Source organism: Sceloporus undulatus, chromosome 4 (assembly GCF_019175285.1).
Source record: "Sceloporus undulatus isolate JIND9_A2432 ecotype Alabama chromosome 4, SceUnd_v1.1, whole genome shotgun sequence".
NCBI lineage: Eukaryota > Metazoa > Chordata > Lepidosauria > Squamata > Phrynosomatidae > Sceloporus > Sceloporus undulatus.
In genome coordinates, this window is record NC_056525.1 from 80,634,009 (window position 1) to 80,652,631 (window position 18,623).

Genomic DNA, 18,623 nt, shown 5'->3' on the forward strand with positions numbered 1-18,623 from the left:
AGTAGTTTTCTCTCTGCTGCAGGCACTATTCTAATGTGCAGCTGGACACATTTTGTGCATAAAGAAAATAGAAACAGAAATAGAAAATTAAAAAAAAACTATTGTTACATTTCAATCTTCATAGCCTGATATTAATAGCATATTATTGGGAACGAATACCAAGGAGAATACATGCATGAAGATATGTCTGCTTTGGAATCGGTTCTGTTGGTGCAGACGCTGTCATATTCATCGAGGACTCCTTTTACCCACGACTGCAAAATTCACTGGCTCTGCTTTTTAACACCAGATTTTATAATGACTTTTATACTTTCAACACAAGTTGGGAAATGGAACTCTATCATGTATGGTAAAAAAGAACAGCAGTTGTTGGAGACTAGGCTAGTTTTACCTCAGCTGGATTCTCAGATACTGGCTGGTATGATACTGTATTTTTCCAGAAAGACAACTAAGAGTATCAGGCATTTTCCTCCGTTTAGTTCTTCTTTCTGTTGGAATTATCCTTTTCAATGGACTATGAAAGGGATGTCAGGAATGTATGAATGTATTATGCATGACTGCCTTGCTTCACAAAGATGTGAAATGCCAGAGCTAAACCTCTATTTCAAAGTGAACAGTTTCCTACGCAAATGCACCTTGTAATCAAGTTCATTGGCTAGACAATAGAAAATTGTTTACTCAAGTAAGAGGTTTAACTACCTAAAATATTTGCATAGTTTTTTTAAATACTATGTTTTAATTAAGATTAATGTTGCACTGCAGAGCAAGCAATTTGCAGTACAGAACTTCATCAGTGTAAGAAAAGATTACAGAGGAAATGGTTATACCCTTTCATACTTGCAAAAATAAATATTTGCATACTGCCAGCAACAGTCCTACTCCCAAGGTTTCTTGGCCCCTTGGAGCATCGGCAAAGGACATTCCTCTTCTGCAGTTACCACCAATCATATTTAGCATTTACAGCACCAGAAAAGGACCAGCTTTACTAAGAAAGCTAAGCATCTTCCCTCTTCTTCTTCTTTCCTACTCTTAAACTTCACTTGAGTCAGTCATCTTTATACCTTGACTGTTTTACAGACATTGTTCAAATTTACTGCTTCTACTGTGTTATTTATTGATTTATTTTCAAGATTTATATTATACTCTAGCAAAATCCTGGGAGTGTTATGGCTTGCAAAGAAGAAATGAGTCAACAATGCAAAACAGCAGCTTCTCTTCAGAAGGAGGTATATAAGCAGGTTATCATCTTGAAGTGGTCTTGCTACGTAACCGAACAAATGTACTGCAGTGCTGCTTTGGAGTGAGTCCTGGCCTTACCATGGGCCAATTCTAAGTAGTATTTCAGGCAACAGATTCCAGAACAGGGAACTTTCTCTTGCTTCCAAAAAAATGACTTCTAGGTACAGGATTGGGGAGAAAAATCACTCTGATTTTTTTGCTTCAAGGATACCACAACTAAAGACTCCATTGCTAAGCAAATTTGAAAAGGTACCTATATATCATATTTATTCAGTAACAGCTTTAGCACCAGCATAAATGTTCCATCTGCTTGCAAAGGTTAAAGTCTCCAGGACTGTCTGATTTTACTAGTAACTCCCAAAGCATGCCTTCTGGCCTAATTCTAAGCTCAATGTGAAGTATTGCTATCCATTTTAAATCCATAAACCAAGTTATTTAAAGGTTTAGCTGGTTCACAATGGCAGACCCATCTCCTCAACTACACAAGCCCTCTTAAGTATCCCACCATCATCTGAGGTGTGACCAGCTTGAAGACAGTCCTCTTCCATAGTTGTGCCTAGGCTTTGGAATTCCTTCCCCAGAGAATGCTGATTGACTGCCTTCCTCTGGGCATTCCATCATTGCATGAAAACTTTCTATAGGCTGCTAGCTGGCTGAATATATAATTTTGAATTATATTCTGCACTTGGCTCTTGTGTTTATTTACTGTTTGCCTTTTTGTTATTTGTTGTTCTTGTTTTTTCTATGTGTTTAGGAATTTCTCTGTAAAATAACTTGGGAAACTAACAGTCCTATATGCAGAACCAGCATAATTTTAGTGATTTGGGTGTTGGATTAGGATTCTGGGAGACCATGATTCAAACCATCACTTATCCATAGACACCCACTTGGTGACCTTAAGCAACTTACATTCTCTCAGCTTTGGAGAAAAGCAATGGCAAACGTTCTCTGAATAAATCTTGCCAAGAAAACCCTAGGATAGGGTTGCCATAAATCAAAGTTGACTTCAAGGCACATTACAACAACCATAAATACATACTTCATTTTGAGTGTATTTAGGAATAAATATCTGCAGAAGCACATTATGAGAAATGTTCCAGTCTCTCACTTTATTATATTTAGCAGCGAAACCTTGCCCAGCTGGGGAAAGGCATGAGTACATTTTAGCAATGAAGAGAGAGACGAAACTGTAAAAAAGTAGTGCTAATCCTGAAGTAGTGGTTTGAAGTCAAATCCCATATAGAACAAGAACTGTCTGGTAATCAAAATCCTGTTCTCGTTCATTCTGTGAAAATATTAAAAATGCTACAACTTGTCTTCTAACCTATCTGTAACAGAAACACAATCTAGACAGATCTTGTAGCACCTTTGAGACTAAAGAATGTAAGAAGGTGGCAGCATGAGCTTTTGTAGATTTACATCTACTTCAGATGTATTCAGAAACGAAATTTTCACTGATATTCATTGTCTTTCAATACGGTCCCACTTTAGAAGTCCTCAAAAGTCTTTTCTCTTTGATATATTGATACACAGTGACACAGAGAAAGTTTTTGTAAATAATCTATAGTTATGTTAATACTATCAATGTTTCTTAATTCACTGAAAATAAAAAAAACATCCCCACCCAACCAATTTAATATATGTTAAGTAAAGAATTTTCTTATTTGGCACTGGTGGCAAAGTATAAAAATCTGCAATTCTTAAGAACTACATATTTAACACGCAAAACATTATTTCATGGGTCATGTTTTACCATTAGTAATCTCTGGATCAATTAAAGGTTGGAGATATGAGTCATTTTTAAAAAAGCCTCACAGCAATAAATAGGTCATAATGCCCTGAAATACAAGGCATTCATCTTACATATTTCTGTATTTGGAAAGTATGAGTATCTATTTCATAGCTTAGATTGAACCACACCTGAAGTAAAAACGATTAGTGCCTGCAGCTAATCATGGGAGTGTTAAAGAAAAAACACCAAGCTTGTATAAACAAAACATCATAATAGGAAACATTAATTTGTTCTTCTAAAGCTGACAGTCATGTACATTTTATAATTGTGTGCATGTGCATTAGTAGATAGATAGATATAAAAGCTGCCCAAATGAATGCATGATATTCTCATAGTTTTGTATACTATCTTTAAGCACAGATTTTTTTTTATTCCAAAAAACTTGCCAGGATTGTTGCTACTGCAATTGAAAAAAGATTTTTCAAAAAACCTTTAACAGTCTTAACAAAATCTACTTTGTCCCCAGATAGCCTCCTTTCCTCAATAACCATATTCATTGGGTATGTGTTTATGTGTGTGTGTTCTGAGGGATTGTTTGTTTGTTTGTTTTGAGCTCCCAGTCCAGTGGTTTAAAAGCAACCTGAGATACAGAAATCCATTAAGTGATTGATGCTTTCTGTGTTTTGGAACAAAAATAATGGGATATACTGTATTATAAAGTGCAACACAAAGATTGTTTACAGGCAAAGGCCCAACAATAATTTCTTGGCTTATTAAACTGGGATATTAATAAAATGTTTCCTGTTCACAAAGTCCCTTTGCCTCTTCAGGCAAACTGTTCTTAAACCAGGGAGTATTCAATTAAACATAATTTCCTATGACATATGAACCAAAAAAATGGCAACTAGCTTTGGAACAAGACATAATATTAAACCAACTTCAAACCATGATTTAACATTAATGGTTGTTCTAAATATGGTAATCACAGTGGGTGTCTAAATATGGTATTGCACAATGGAAGAATGAAAGGGCTGTCTCTACATACAGAAGCTATTCATATCTTGACTTAAGAGTACAATCATATGAATGCAAGAAAGTTGTATAATACTTATAAATTAATCTGTAACTGTCAAAGTCTAGTTGGATTATTCTAGGTTTTCTTATTAAGACTGTATATGACACATTTCAGTTCCCTATATCTTTTTATGGAAGGTGTACTTTTGTACATGGTACAATTTTGTAAATCGTAAAATACAATGTATACAGTGGGCCCTTGGTATCTGCCAGAGTTTGATTCCAGGATTCCCATGAATACCAAATCCCATTATATACAATGGTGTAGTAAAATGGTGTCCCTTATAAAAAAAACAAAATCAAGGTTTGGTTTTTGGAGTCTTTTTTAAAAAAAAGGTTGAATCCGTGAATACAGAATCTGTGGATACAGAGGGCCAATTGTACATATGTTAGAGGCAAGTGGCTGAAATTAATATTGAAAAATATTAAACAGTGTCTGCACCACCACTAAATGTATTGCACAGACAAGCAAGAGCTGGTCTTTCCCAAATTATGCAAGACATTTTTACCATGCAATAAAATAAACAGCTAGGGACATTATTGTATTATGTAGAAAAGGGTGAAGTGTAAACTTAGGAAACTTAAACAATATAAAGAGATAAAAATGAATAACAGATTTTGTGAGATATAGAGATAGTTCTGGAAGACATTTCTACAAATGTCCAGTCACCCCATACTCTCAGATAAAGATATTGTTTTCCCACAAGAAAATATTCTGTTTGACTAAAGTTGAATCATACAAGTATGATTATGCAACACTTTTTATAATTTATAGTATTTATACAAAAAAACCTAGCAGTGTATTAAGAAAAACTGAGAAAAATCAAGAAACCTATTTGTAAAAGTAGAATACCTGACAGAATAAGCTACTTTGTGAAGTTAATGTTTCTTTTTGAATATATATATATATATATTCCAGATCAATAACTTCAACACAAATTGGGATTTAACTGACACATATGGAAAGCCAGCCTATAAAATGTACAAACTTAGATGGTTTAGAACAATCTTTCCTGGCCTTTAGCACTGATACTCTCATTTCCACTGCTGAAAGAAAACCAACAACTATGATTTTCAAGAATACGAGTGAAATACTATCTAATGGGAAGTCAAAGTGAATAGATATTGTCAACCTGGATTTGCAAATAAAGGAAGTTTTTTTCAAGCAATGTTAGGACAATATATATCTTCCATGCATCTTATCCTAAAGCAATGAGGGTTAAATGTTGCATAACAAGAAAAATAAACACTAAGTTAGACCTACTGTTACTTAACTTTAAAATGTAGACAAGTCAGACCAGCTGTGTAACAGTCAGTGCTTTTACAGTAATAAATTCTGACAGCAAAAATAAAAAGAATGCATTATCGAGATATCATCAAATGGGCCCTGTCAGTACATAGGAACTCCACCCTGTATAAGCTTGTCAAAAAGTGTTACTGTAATCCATTGAGAAGTCTCTTCCTCAGGCAAAAGAGGAAAAATGCATAAAGGAGGCTCAAAACAGGTGTGTTGAATTGTAATACCATTGTTTAATCATGGATCTCTTCTCATTAGTTTCATATGTGACAAATTCATGCTCTGTTCTTGCCTATCATGCAATGCCAGAATCGTCCATCAACAGTCAAGTTAAAAGCCAAATGTAAACACTAAAGCTGTGGACATATCTTTTTAACACTGTACACTCCTTAAACACAAAAAGTTTAATAAATGACTGGTGTTTCTCATGCTGTTTCCACCTAAGATCTACTCACCAACATTTTAAAATTAGAGGCAGTTATATTGCCCCACTTCAACTGGTTCCTCTAGGGACAGAAATGGCCACTGACTCTAGCTCATATCCTCTCAAGGACATTATTACTACTCAAGAGAACCTTATTGTTATTATGGGCCCAAACAGACAGGCCAAAATAAAGTAGTGTGCTGTTTAAATGATGCACACGTCCTAAGAGGCTCGAAGCCACACTTAATCTGCACTTCAGTCCTAAGGACCAGAACGCAATTTCGGCATGGCTTCCGGCCTCTTAAGATGCGTGCATCATTTAAACAGTACACCTCCAAAGTGGCTTGAATCTGCTTTATTTTGGCCTGTCTGTTCAGGTCCTATATTACAATGCAATCCACAGCCATTTAGTTGCCTATGGTTTTCAAAAATTTTAGGAAGCCCCTGTTGTGGGACTGAAAAGTACCTAATTGTGACTCACAATGGAAATAATAGTACCTATATTTATATAAAATATTTCAGTTACTTGAAATTTAATAATCTGGACCTGCACATTTGCAGATTCAATCCAAACATGTCAGAGAGCATTTCCCATGCTTTTTTCTCAAATTTGGGAAACTATGAGAATGTAGCAATCTTAAAGTACTCTGTTCAACAATCTCTGTCACTTATCCAATTCAGCTAATTTCCCAAAAGATCTTATCACTGTGCAGAGTACAGACAATACAACAGGCCCTTTCTCATATCCTCACACAGTGTTGCTCCCTTGCCTCCAATGGTACACAATGTATTGTTTCCCTGGTGGAAATTTCCTCCAGCAGACTTCAATCTTGGGCAGGCATATATAGGAACAGGCATGCTTTCAAGTATCAAGCTCCCAAGCTGTTCTAGTTTTAAATATTTATCACCAGCACCAGCAATTCTGGTTCCAAATACACAGTAGCAGCATGGACTATCATTGTAGAGCAGCAGATTTTCCAGTTAGGAACTCATCTAGGTGACAGACAGGGAACCCCCATGTTCTTGGACATATTCAGATTATTATATACAGTTATCCACTGTATATTTATTAACCCAGACTATCATTCCCATTAAATTTTGATAATCCTTCATGCAGAACAGAACACCCATTTCACCCATGCACACATCCCTCTTTAATCACCCGATTTTTCTGGATACACGTTCATTAAGTCAAGGCATTTAAATTATATACACAGTCACAAATCATTAAGGTTAATGGAAAGTGTTACTATTTTTTTTAAGGAAATTCATTGATTTGATTTGAAGAAAAGGGTGCATACAAATTCAGCGAAAAGATTCCCTGTTCCTTTGGTTCTTGGTTAAGAACAGGAAGAAATACAATTTGCTGCCTCAGGCAGAAAAAAAGTACTGTAGAGAATCCTATGACAGAAATACAATCCACAATAGTTAATGTCCCTACTAATCCTGTTTGAGAGGACAGCAATATACAGTGAGGTAGCAGGGTGACTTCTATGTTTGCTGTTATGTGCCCTCAAGTCATTTCCAACGTATGGCAACCCAAAGCAAACCTATCATGGGATTTTCTTGACAACATTTGTTAAGAGAGGTTTGCCATTGTCCTTCTCTGAGACTGAGAGAGTGTGACATGCCCAAGGTCACTTCTATGACCGATATTAGATCCTTGATCTGCCTTTTAAATTTATGAAACCCTTACTGAGCATGAAGAACACAATCTAAAATACATAATTCACCTACTCACGCTGCTGTTGCCCTTTCCCCTTAACAGTGGTGTGTGCTTTAGTTTTCTAAGAACATAGGTATGGAAAAAGTGGCCCATATGCAAACCAAACTTCTCTGGTTTTCCAAAGTTCACCAGGTGACTCCCAAGGCTTTTCAGCTCTAAATGGGAAGGGGGAACCAACAACCTTGGCTGGATATTGACCAAAATAGCATCTAGAAACAACACAGTGTCCAAATGGTATCAGTGCAAATCCCATTGTTTTCTTCTCAATATCAGCAAGGCTGTGAGTACTGTATCTCCCATTCCATGAGCTTTTCTGTAATTGTGAAACATCTTGCCCCATAAGTGTGTGCACTGTTAAATGCTATGCTTAAGTATGTTAGGTTATATATCTATCTTTATCTTAGAATTTTAGATATACAAGATATAAATCTGCCAAAGTGTGTATACTGCCTCACTACTGACTGACTCCTGGCCCTGCTCAGCAGAATTATGTCTTGCCTATATAGACAAAACCATCTTTAGTGACTCAGTGTACAATAGAAGGATGCATATTGACTTTTAAAAAGAGCTACCAAAAACCTCAGAAGAACTTTCTGTTTAGCTTTTGTGGTTTAGGATGACTTACTGTTGCCACTAACAAAACAGTAACGGAAACCGGAATCTGTATCCTGCTTGCTATTGTCACATTTTGAAAGAACATTTATGTTAAGAGTAGTAAGGTCATTGTGAGAAAAGAAGGACTTGCTCTTTAAACACAAACTGTCAGGAACAAGTTTTACAAAATAACGTTACATGTTAACTAGCAAACAGATGAAAAACAATATTTTGCTTCACATGCCAACGCCTCTTCTTAAGTACATAAAATACAGATTGTACCAATACATACTCTCTATCTGGCACATTACCTAGTGAATTCTAGTCTTCTTAAAGTCATTCTGAGCAACAAAACTGGTCCATTCCTCAAATGAGCCCTCAAACCTGAGCTAAATTCTATGATAGACCTTGGCCCACTCGTCTGAGCACATGAGGACAATAAAAGGGCAGAAGGAAAATGCATGTACCAGCTTTCCTTCGACATCCTCACCTGTCCATTCCCCATCCTCCCCTGTCCCTTCAATCTCCAAACTCTCTGTGTGATAAAATCAAGAGGCTCTCAAGAGGCTGAGAGAATATGGAATGAAAAGCCCACAACACGGCCTCACCCCTCTACTTGCAGGCTTCACATAATCCCGCAAGATATCTTAACAGGGCTATTGGGAGTTTTGCTAAATGAGTAGCCACTTTGTTGCACTCATGATTTGAAGTTTATTTTTCTGCTTCCAGGATATGTAAAAAGGTGTGTGTGAGTGTGAGTGTGAGTGTGTGTGTGTGAGAGAGAGAGAGAGAGAGAGAGGGAGAGATGCAGATACCATACATGTGGAAAACATCTCCCCTAACCCCCGTAGAAGCTATCTGGGGATATTTGGGGGCAAAAGAACGATCCCCCCTCCAAAAAATAGACACCCCCCTGGGGACCATAAGAATGGCCCTGAATGTAGCCCATGGGCCAGACTTTGCCCACCTTTGCTTTGCAAAGACATGATTTAGGCAGATATACCCATTACTTTCTACGAACTCAAAAGATAGTGGCCAGAGTCCTTAAAGTTGCATGCCAAGATAACATATGATCTAGTGTTTTAAAGCAAACTGAACTAATGTGTAACCTGAATTTCCGAGTTCTGAATAAATCAGTTTTTTTAAATGTGTGTGTGTGTATTTTGACTCCTTGTTCTCAAAATGCAATAAAATATTCAGTGACATGCTAGCACAGATTTTAATTTTGCAACCCTCATAATTAAAATTGCAATTGAGTACAAAGGAATTAAAGCCATTTTCATTGTGAATGACTTAGATGGAAACAAGCAAGAAAAATGTATATATTAGATATAAACGCAGATAACTTACATTCAGATTATTCTACAATAAATCAGTAAATCTTGTACTAACGAGATACAAGATTTAAATGGTTGAATAATGTGTTTAGTGAATTATTGTCAATCAATGTCTCTTCAGTGATGATAACAATAATCTTGAATGGCAATACGTCTATTACTCCAGATTCCTAACTAAGTACTTCATTACTTGTAAATGTCATTCTCAATTTAGAAAGTAGCAGATAAATATCTCACTACTGTATACCAGGTATGTGTCTATTTTTTGTGCATCTGAAACACTGACAGATTTGAAAGATGTTATACTTCCTCTTGCTCATATTGCTAAGAGTCCTTCACAGTAATGAATGAGAATATGAATATTGTCAAGGCTGCTTTGAAAGAGTAGTAATGTACACTGTTTTTTCCAGCTTTAATTATTATGAAAGAAAAATTAGCTACTTTTTTTTCACAGTGTTCCTGACATTCATAGTGAAAACTAAGAAAGATTTTTATACACACACATGATATAATAAACAAAATAAAGTGAAATAAATAAAGATCCTCAAGTTAGAATGAAAATTCCTTATTTCAGAATAGTTCCATAATTTTAACTATAGTACTTAGAAGCAAAATATTTTCATGTTGACATTCTTATTTCTAAATTTTGACATATTAAAAACATAATGTTGGTAAAATACCTTTACTGTTTAATTAAAAAATCATTTAAAATCTTTTCTAACTGAAAAGGAATATTGTTATAGGCTCAAATTCGTGAGTTACAGAACTTACATCCTGTGATTCTCAGCTCACCCTAACAGAAAACAACAGTAGTAGCCAAAACAGAGACGTCACTTCTCTACTTTGCTTTAAGAATTTGATCCAGTGATCAACTTTCATAAAAACCAGCAATCATCCACAATGTTACCAATTCACAAAATGCTAAATAACAGAAATTTTATAACGAAGAGCCAGTCTGGTATAGTGGTTTGAGTGTTGCATTATGACTTTGGAGACCAGGGTTGGAATCCCTAATTGTCCATGGAAACCCAATGGGTGACCTTGGGCAAGTCACACTCTCTCAGCCTCAAAGGGAGGCAAAGACAAACCTGCTATGCACAAATCATGCTAAGAAAACCCCATGATAGGTCCACCGTAGGGTTGCCACAAGTCAGAAATGACCTGAAGGCAGACAACAACAGAGTTATAGCTATTCTAATATATTTAGATGTATTAGACAATTTCATTAAATAATATGAGAACAGATCAATTAAATCTACAGTATACAAGAACTGCACATCACCTACTGCAGACCACACATAGCTTCTGAGATCAAAACCAATTTGAAGCTATACAGCTTTTTAAAAAATAGTGTTAATACAAAGTAGGAACATTTGGAGCAACTGGCTCTGCAAACAGGCAATACAACTGGGTCCCTTTAAAACTGTGTCCCTTTGCAAGTTACAGTATATGTGTAATGTTTTAAGAACACCTCTCAATATGCACAACATGTTGGTTTTTTAAAACTTGGGGCCACTCTCATTCAAGGCTAACCATGAATTTGTTCAGACCCAAGAACTCTCAAAAGTCCACATTTTATATCAGATAAGAGAAAAGTTAGGGAAAATCCTCATCACAGTTGCTTTTCTTCAATTCACTACATGAACATATCCAATATAATTTATGCTGAGATCCTACTGCTACAGTAGTACAGTTATGCTGGAGACAGTGGTGGCAGGAAAGAAGCAGGCAAAAGGAGGACACAACCAGCTTCATGGGAGTGGGGGGGGGGGGGTCCTTAAAGCCAGGCTACTAGGAGGCCACTAAGGGGCCACTAGTGGGGACATAGGAAATGGATTTTATCAGAGCTGAGGCAATTTTCCAAACCATATTTTCAACTGTTCAACTCTTCCACCCATCCATGAAGCCAGGATAACACAGAGCAGGCTGCCTAGAGCCGGCCAAGTCTTCCTCCTGCCATCACTGCACTCTCTTTTTTATACAAGCGAGAAAGTTGTTGACTTGCTTGGGAATTAGCATTATCTTAACTATTTAATTGTTTTAAATATATTTGTACACTGTAGAAGTTCTCTGGGTGTTTTTTGCCCCGTTCCACTACCCAACATATTAGTTGAATAACAGTTTCATTCATCAAATGGAAACATATGCCTTGAAGTGAAGCCAAACTCTAAGTGCAAAAACAGAAACCCAGCAGCATTTTTCTAAAACGCTAACAAAAGAGTGACTCTTAGCTCTGGTATCTATATAGATGCATGGAGGTTTAAATCTGTTATAATAAATAAATAGTAAGTTTAAAGGAATAATATGAACTGGGGAAAAAACCCTCTGAACTCATATTTGGGCATTTCTAGATAATTTTTGATGCAATAATGAAAAGCATTCTTCACATTTTTTTTTTAAAAAAAATTCATTCTCCCAATATTCAAAGATAATGTTTTCTGTGCATTACTGGATGTTATTGCATTACTGGATGAATGTTCTTGGAAATTACATGTGCCTTTCAGAAAATGCCTGTGATTTTACTGGGCACACTATCACAACCATAATACTTTGTTCTCCTCCCCATTCTCCATCAAGTCTATGAAGTTGAGTTTGTCTTTTTCAAGCACTTCTTAAAGCACTCCATTATCTGAACTTCTCTCTCCTTACATTCCAACTCGTACCCTCCATTCTAGTAGTCAAGGTCTGCTGCCCCATCCTGGATTCGTCCCTTCTCACTTGCTGCCCTCACTCCTGGAACCTTCTTTCCCTACGAACACGGGCCATCACTTTTTTGACCACTTTTAAATCTGAGTTGAATACTATCCTGTTCAGGGAAGCGTTCCCAGGCACTGTGTGATTATCTATCTGATTTTTGATTAGATGGTTGATGTTGATGTTTTAATTGCTGCCTGCTTATTTTTACCAATTCTATTTTATATTATTACCTGTTGTTTTATACATATTTTGTAGATTGTACGCCATTGGCAGGTTTTATTTTTGTTGATTTGATTATTTGTATGTACAGTGCTGTGTATATTTACAGTGCTATAGAAATAAACTATAATATTATTATTATTATTATTAATAATAATAATAATAATAATAATAATAATAATAATAATAATTCTTACCAGTTTAGAGATTTAACACTCCACTGCCATTGCACCTCTGTGTGGAAAGTTCATCTTTACCATTTAAAAAGTATGCAAAACCAGCTATAGCTCTTCTCCCTATCATATTATGATTCCCCCCCCCCTTTAATTTTACAATTCAGTTATTTGAATGCTATATACTAATATTTTGCTCTAAAGTGCACATTTCTTCTGGATACCTTCTGTTTTTAAATACACAACAACTTCAAAGTGATGATCCTGACTACGGCAGGGCTATGCTGGTTCACCATGGAGACAGAAGGGCATCATGTTATTAACGTGACGTAATAGAAAGCAAGACAGTAGCCCTCTCATTATATAAAACTTTCCAAAATAAGCCCTCTCTACAATTTTTAAAGGTGTAAGGACCCCATCTTCCTTAGCATTTGGTAACTTTATATATGTAATTGATACTGAATCAGGGCTAGTACAGATAGCACAAACAATCTACAGTAGTTGTGTGAAATGTAATTATCTGTAGAGGCAGAGAAGTCTTTATTTTAAATTCATTAGGTATCTGAAGTGATGTCCAGCTCTCACCTCATCCTTTATGTCTTCTTGCTGCTGAGCACTGAAGATCTCCATTGCAGCCATCAGCCTCATCATTAGCTCATCCACTGTTGTGTTACCTAGCAACAAAAAAAGATTGCTGAACTTCATATTATTAAAAGTATTTTTTCTTTAAAAAAGAAGAAAAGATCATAATTCTAGAAATAATCCAAAAATGATACCTAGTGGGGTTGGTTTTTATATGGTATAATGAGTAAAGATGTTTAAATTCTTATTCTTATTATTGGGTGACTGATATATTATAAAGAAAAGTTCCTAAATTTGCAAGCAAGTGTAATGAATGCAACAATAAATGAAAACATTTATTCCTGGACTACTGCTTTCTCTTGTGTCTTCATATTTCTGAAACTAAGATACTGAAGAGAAAACATTACAAAATAGCATCAGGGTGGAGTGGAGACTAGAGATGTCTTATCTTTGTGAACTTGGATGCTTCTATATTAAAAATCAGAATATTCCAGCTTTGATTATATTTAAGCCTGAGAGTGTCCCCTAATGCACAAAAGCAGATCATTAGGCAAATCAAAGCTTGAAATCAGATATATTTCAAAGTTGCATCTGCTGTGCAGAAATAATGAAGTTTAACACTACTTTAACTGCCATGGTTCAATGCTATGGAATTCTGGGATTTGTAATTTTGTGAGATATTTAGTCTTCTCTGTCAGAGAGCTCTGGTGCCACAACAAACTACAAATCCTAGGATTCCATAGCATTGAGTTACAGTATTTAAAGTGGTGTCAAACTGGATTACTACTGCAGTACAGATGCAGTCAAGGTTTAAATTTGGGATTTTATAAGGTAGCTATCTTCAATGTCCTAAAAAATGCCCCCCAAAGGGTTTCTTTTTCACACTATCTCAAGAACCTAGGCCATTTAATTCTCATCACAATTCTACGATAAACGTTAAAATGGAGCACAATAACTAGGTTATTAACACTTTGATCCTAAGCCCAATTATTTAAGAGTAAACCTTTTTCAACTCAGTGTGACTAGCTTCCATTAAATATCCTATGCATTTTACTATGTCAACTTCATTATAAAGATTTTAAATCAGATTCTACTACCTGGGTAGTGCTCAGAGAACCATCACAGTTGTGTTAACATCTGTAGGGGAACGAATTTCAACTTTTGCTCCAGACAGAGAACTATCAAAAATGTACCTAACCATTTCAATAAGGAATATATACACAACAGAACACAACCCCTACCTTGTATTACATTCAGCACTTCATTTGACGATCGCTTCCCCATAATAATCAGGAAGAGTGGAAACTGATCTGTCTTCTGAGTTCGAATAGTCTGAGCTACAACACTACCGAAGTGTCTTGTGCACATTGTTAGAAACCTGTAAAAAAATAAATATTTATAAGGGGATAAAGATTTTATAAACTATTTCCATTTCACCAGAGAAAAGCTGGCTGTTAAAAATGTCCTCCTGAAAAGCAAAAGGTCCATGTGTTGCCGTGGCAAAAAGTATGAAAATGACACCATATACTTATGACACTGGAATCACAGAGTTGTCAAATATACTGAGGCAAGCCATATTTTCTCATGATCATTCAGAAATCACAGAATTCTTGTAAAATGTTTTAAAAATTAGCATTGATCAATGGGCACTTCAGAAGACCAGGGTTCAAATCCCTGCTCTGTCATGGAAACCCACTGGTAACTTTGGGCAAATCACATCCTCAAAGCCTCAGAGGAAAGCAGAGCCAAAAATTTTCTGAACACATCTTGCCCAAAAAAAAAAAAAAAAAAAAAAAAGTCCCATGATAAGGTCACATAATGTTGCCATAAGTCAAAAATTACTTGACAGCACACCACCACCAATAACTGGAGTAAAAAAATTCTACAAACCATGAGTGCATGGGACCTTGTTTGATTTAAACTATATGAGAGAGGAATGTGCTCTAAACAAGAGTACAGAGATATGTTCCCAAGAACAGAGTGCATATGTTCAAGTATATGAAGATACTGCAGGACTAGGTATTAGGCGCACCCTGCCCCGATGCATACTTCACTGTCTTGGTTTTTCTTTCTTTCTTTTATATCAAGTTAAATTTTAGGATTACTATGCATGTAGGGCCCATGGTGGTACTATGGCATTGGACCCAAGGCTGTATGCATATAAGGTGGCATATAAACAAACAAACAAACAAACAAATAAATAAATAAATAAACAAACAAATGTAGAATGTGAGAAGCATGCATCAGGGATGTTAAAAATTGTGAAACAAGAAATTAAATGTATGAACATCACAATAACTGGGATGAGTGAGCTAAAGCAGAAAGGATTTTTCCGCTCAGATAATGACAATGTTTTACAATGGAAATTGCAGTCTATGAAGAAATGGGTGGATTTTATAGGGAGGCAAGATGTAAAAAGTTCAGGGGATATAACGCAAGTCTAACAGAATAATGTTGATCAGGCTTCATGGAAAGCCATTATGTATGATGATAATCTGAGTTTATACTCTAATAACGCAAGCAGAAGAGGACGAAATTGAAAGATTCTGTTCTATTATTATTATTATTATTTATATAGTGCTGTACATTTGCACAGTGCTGTACATAAAAACAATAAATATAAAAGAGGAAACCTGCCTACGGCATACAATCTAACAAATAATAGGATAATACATATAAAATACATAGCAATACAGAAAATGGTTCAATAAGACAGGCAAGAAAAGAATATCAAATAGCAAGTGACAATCATGCAATGCCTGGGAACGCTTCTCTGAACAGGATGGTCTTCAACTCCATTTTGAAGCTGGTTAAAGAAGTGATGGCCCTTGCTTGTGGGGGAAGAAGGTTCCAGGAGTGAGGGGCAGCAAGTGAAAAGGGGCGAATCCGGGATGGGGCAGAGAAAATCCTGGGCTGGGACATTCGACCTTGACTACCAGAACGGAGGACCCAAGTGGGAAGGTGAGGAGAAAGAAGGTCTGATAAGTAAGGAGGGGCCAACCCATGGAGGGCTTTAATCGTCGACAGCAGGAGCTCATACTGAATGTGGAAAGGGAGGGGGAGCCAATGAAGGGATGCCAACAAAGGAGAGATATGGTCAGAGCAGTGGGCGGATGTGATAATGCGGGCACCTGAATGCTGGACAGAAATTAAAGGATGGAGGTGAGAAAGAGGAAGCCCAGCCAGGAGGATGTTACAGAAATCAAGTCGTGAGACCACTAGGGCATGGACCAGGATCTTGGCAGTAGAGGCAGAGAGATATGGTTGGATTTTGGCAATGTTGTATAAGAAGAATCTACAAGCCTTGGCTGTGGTCTGGATCTGAGGCATACATGACAGAGAAGAATCAAAGATAAAATCAAGACTGCAGGCTTGCTGGACTAGTTAAATAGAAATGTTGTCCACAGAGACAGAAAAGGAGTGTTGAAGGGTGGACTTCCTCCTGATGACCAGGAGGAAATTGATCACACAAAATAAGTTATGTTTGATAGTCACAGATGACTGAAAATCAGGAATAAAAAACAGAGCAGAACCAAAAATTGTAGGAAAGTTTGGCATCTAATAAGACTTGAAGCAAAGAGTGACTTACTGATTTTTGTGAGTCCAACAATTTGTTTGTTGCAGACACATTCTTCAGACAACTCAGCAGATGATAGCTGATGTAGACATCCCTGGATGGCCAACACAGAAATCAAATAGACTACATAATTGGGAGCAGAAAGAGTTGCTACTGTGTGTGAAGTTGTGGGGGTGACTTGTTTGTGTCATTTTCATTTTAAATCCGTCAACTCTCCCTTCAATTTTAGGGTCGAAGCTTTCACTCAATGACACTTCATATCTACTACCTGAAGCAATCTATTAACCTGTCAACACAGAAGCAACTCATTTCTGAGAAACATTGGTATGTGTTAGTCCCATTATATTGAATGGATGAACTGATCCCATGATTAAGCAATGGATGTTTTACTATAAGATTCCATTTAATCTGTTTCTCCATGGGAGATTTATACCACTCTGGAGATACAATCAAGCACATATTATTCTATGAACCTGTATAAAGGCAGGAATTGTAGATGAGCCCTTTACTCAGTATCACCAGCTGAAAGTTACTGATACCACAGGGGGGAAATTGTACAGAACAAAAGTTGTGGGTGCAGAGTTTTAAAACAATGAAATAGATATGACATTTTACACTTGGAGATAATATTTTAGAGTATTTTTCAATAGGTTAATTAGGAATAGTTTTAACAGTCAAGGAAATATGTTCTAGAATTATGTTTCTGGATGTACTACTACTCTTCTTCACTTGCCCACTTAACAGTGCAGTCTAAAAACAATAATTCTAAGCTTTTGACAAAAAAAGCTTTCATCCATTAGCATATTGAAGTCTGGCATTAGTATTCTTAACACGATCCTGAATAAATGAAAAAACTGATAAAGCTTTTCTCTTCCATTAGAGGACTGTTTGAAATTAGCATTTCTTTCAAGAGAAAAGGGTAGCTTATGATATGTTTTCAGATCTGATGGTAAAAAGTAAATGTCATAATAATAATGAATTATGAAAGACCAAATGCAAATATAGAATGCTTTAATAAGATCCAATTTAATAAAGTCTGTAAAAATAATGGACTTTTAATAACACAGGTCACAAAAGGCAAAACAGTGGAAATTCTGCGGACTAGCCACTGGTACAGGCTTATTAATTCTTAATTATGTTCATGAAAGGCAACTTAAATCGTGTGTTTTCTTGCGCCTTATGATAATATTTCAGGTAACAATTGATCTGAAATGTATGCACTGTCTGATGAGCAAAGTCCTGTTGTCTCGTGCATTAGAAGGTAAATCTATTTGAAAAGACAAACTGCATTAAAATGTCACAGGCTGAGAAGCATTTGATATCAAAATCCAAAACAGAATCACAACACTTAGTTTTCATATTAGTAGTAAAACAATCTCAACATCTTTTCTTCAGAAACCTGGCATGACAAATAAGACCACGATGACAAAAGTAGGATTGCTTTTGAGAGCTATATAAAAGTTTGAAAACAAATTAGAGCCAACTTTGAGTTTCACTGGCCTCATTTCAGCAGAATATATAACCTTCAGATGGAAGTTATTAACTTTCTCTTTAATAATCAGATATGGTTAACAAATATTTCAAAGGAGTGGCAGTGGAAAAGATCTGAACGCATTAGTTACTCTCTAATGCTAACTGAAAACCAGAGAGATGTAACAGAAAGACTCCCTGATATTTATTGCTAGAGGGTGTTTGGCAAGGATATAGATAAGCTGGTACTGGGCAATCTCTATGCTTGGACTAGCATATCTAGCATGGACAGATTATGTCCTTGGCCTGTTTACTGAACAAACAACTCAAGAAGACTTGCTGGTCAGCTCAGCTTCTCCATACCTGGGGTGGATAATCATACAAAAACATGTAGACTTGGATACAACTATGCTGTAATTGCACCATTTAGATAAACAGTCATTATGTGATTTATATTCAAAATGCAGCTTAAAATCTGTAGA

General features: G+C 36.2%; 1 protein-coding gene across 1 annotated transcript in view; it reads right to left on the reverse strand.

Annotated features, from left to right (window-relative positions):
* FAF1 (Fas associated factor 1) overlaps nucleotides 1–18,623 on the reverse strand; it is a 251,438-nt gene that overhangs the window by 29,951 nt on the left and 202,864 nt on the right. Inside the window, exons 14-15 of the mRNA XM_042462675.1 lie at nucleotides 14,336–14,472; nucleotides 13,098–13,186 (exon numbers count right to left, since the gene is read on the reverse strand). Of these exons, the coding sequence (XP_042318609.1) occupies nucleotides 13,098–13,186; nucleotides 14,336–14,472 (226 nt within the window). The remainder of the gene's footprint in view (nucleotides 1–13,097; nucleotides 13,187–14,335; nucleotides 14,473–18,623) is intronic.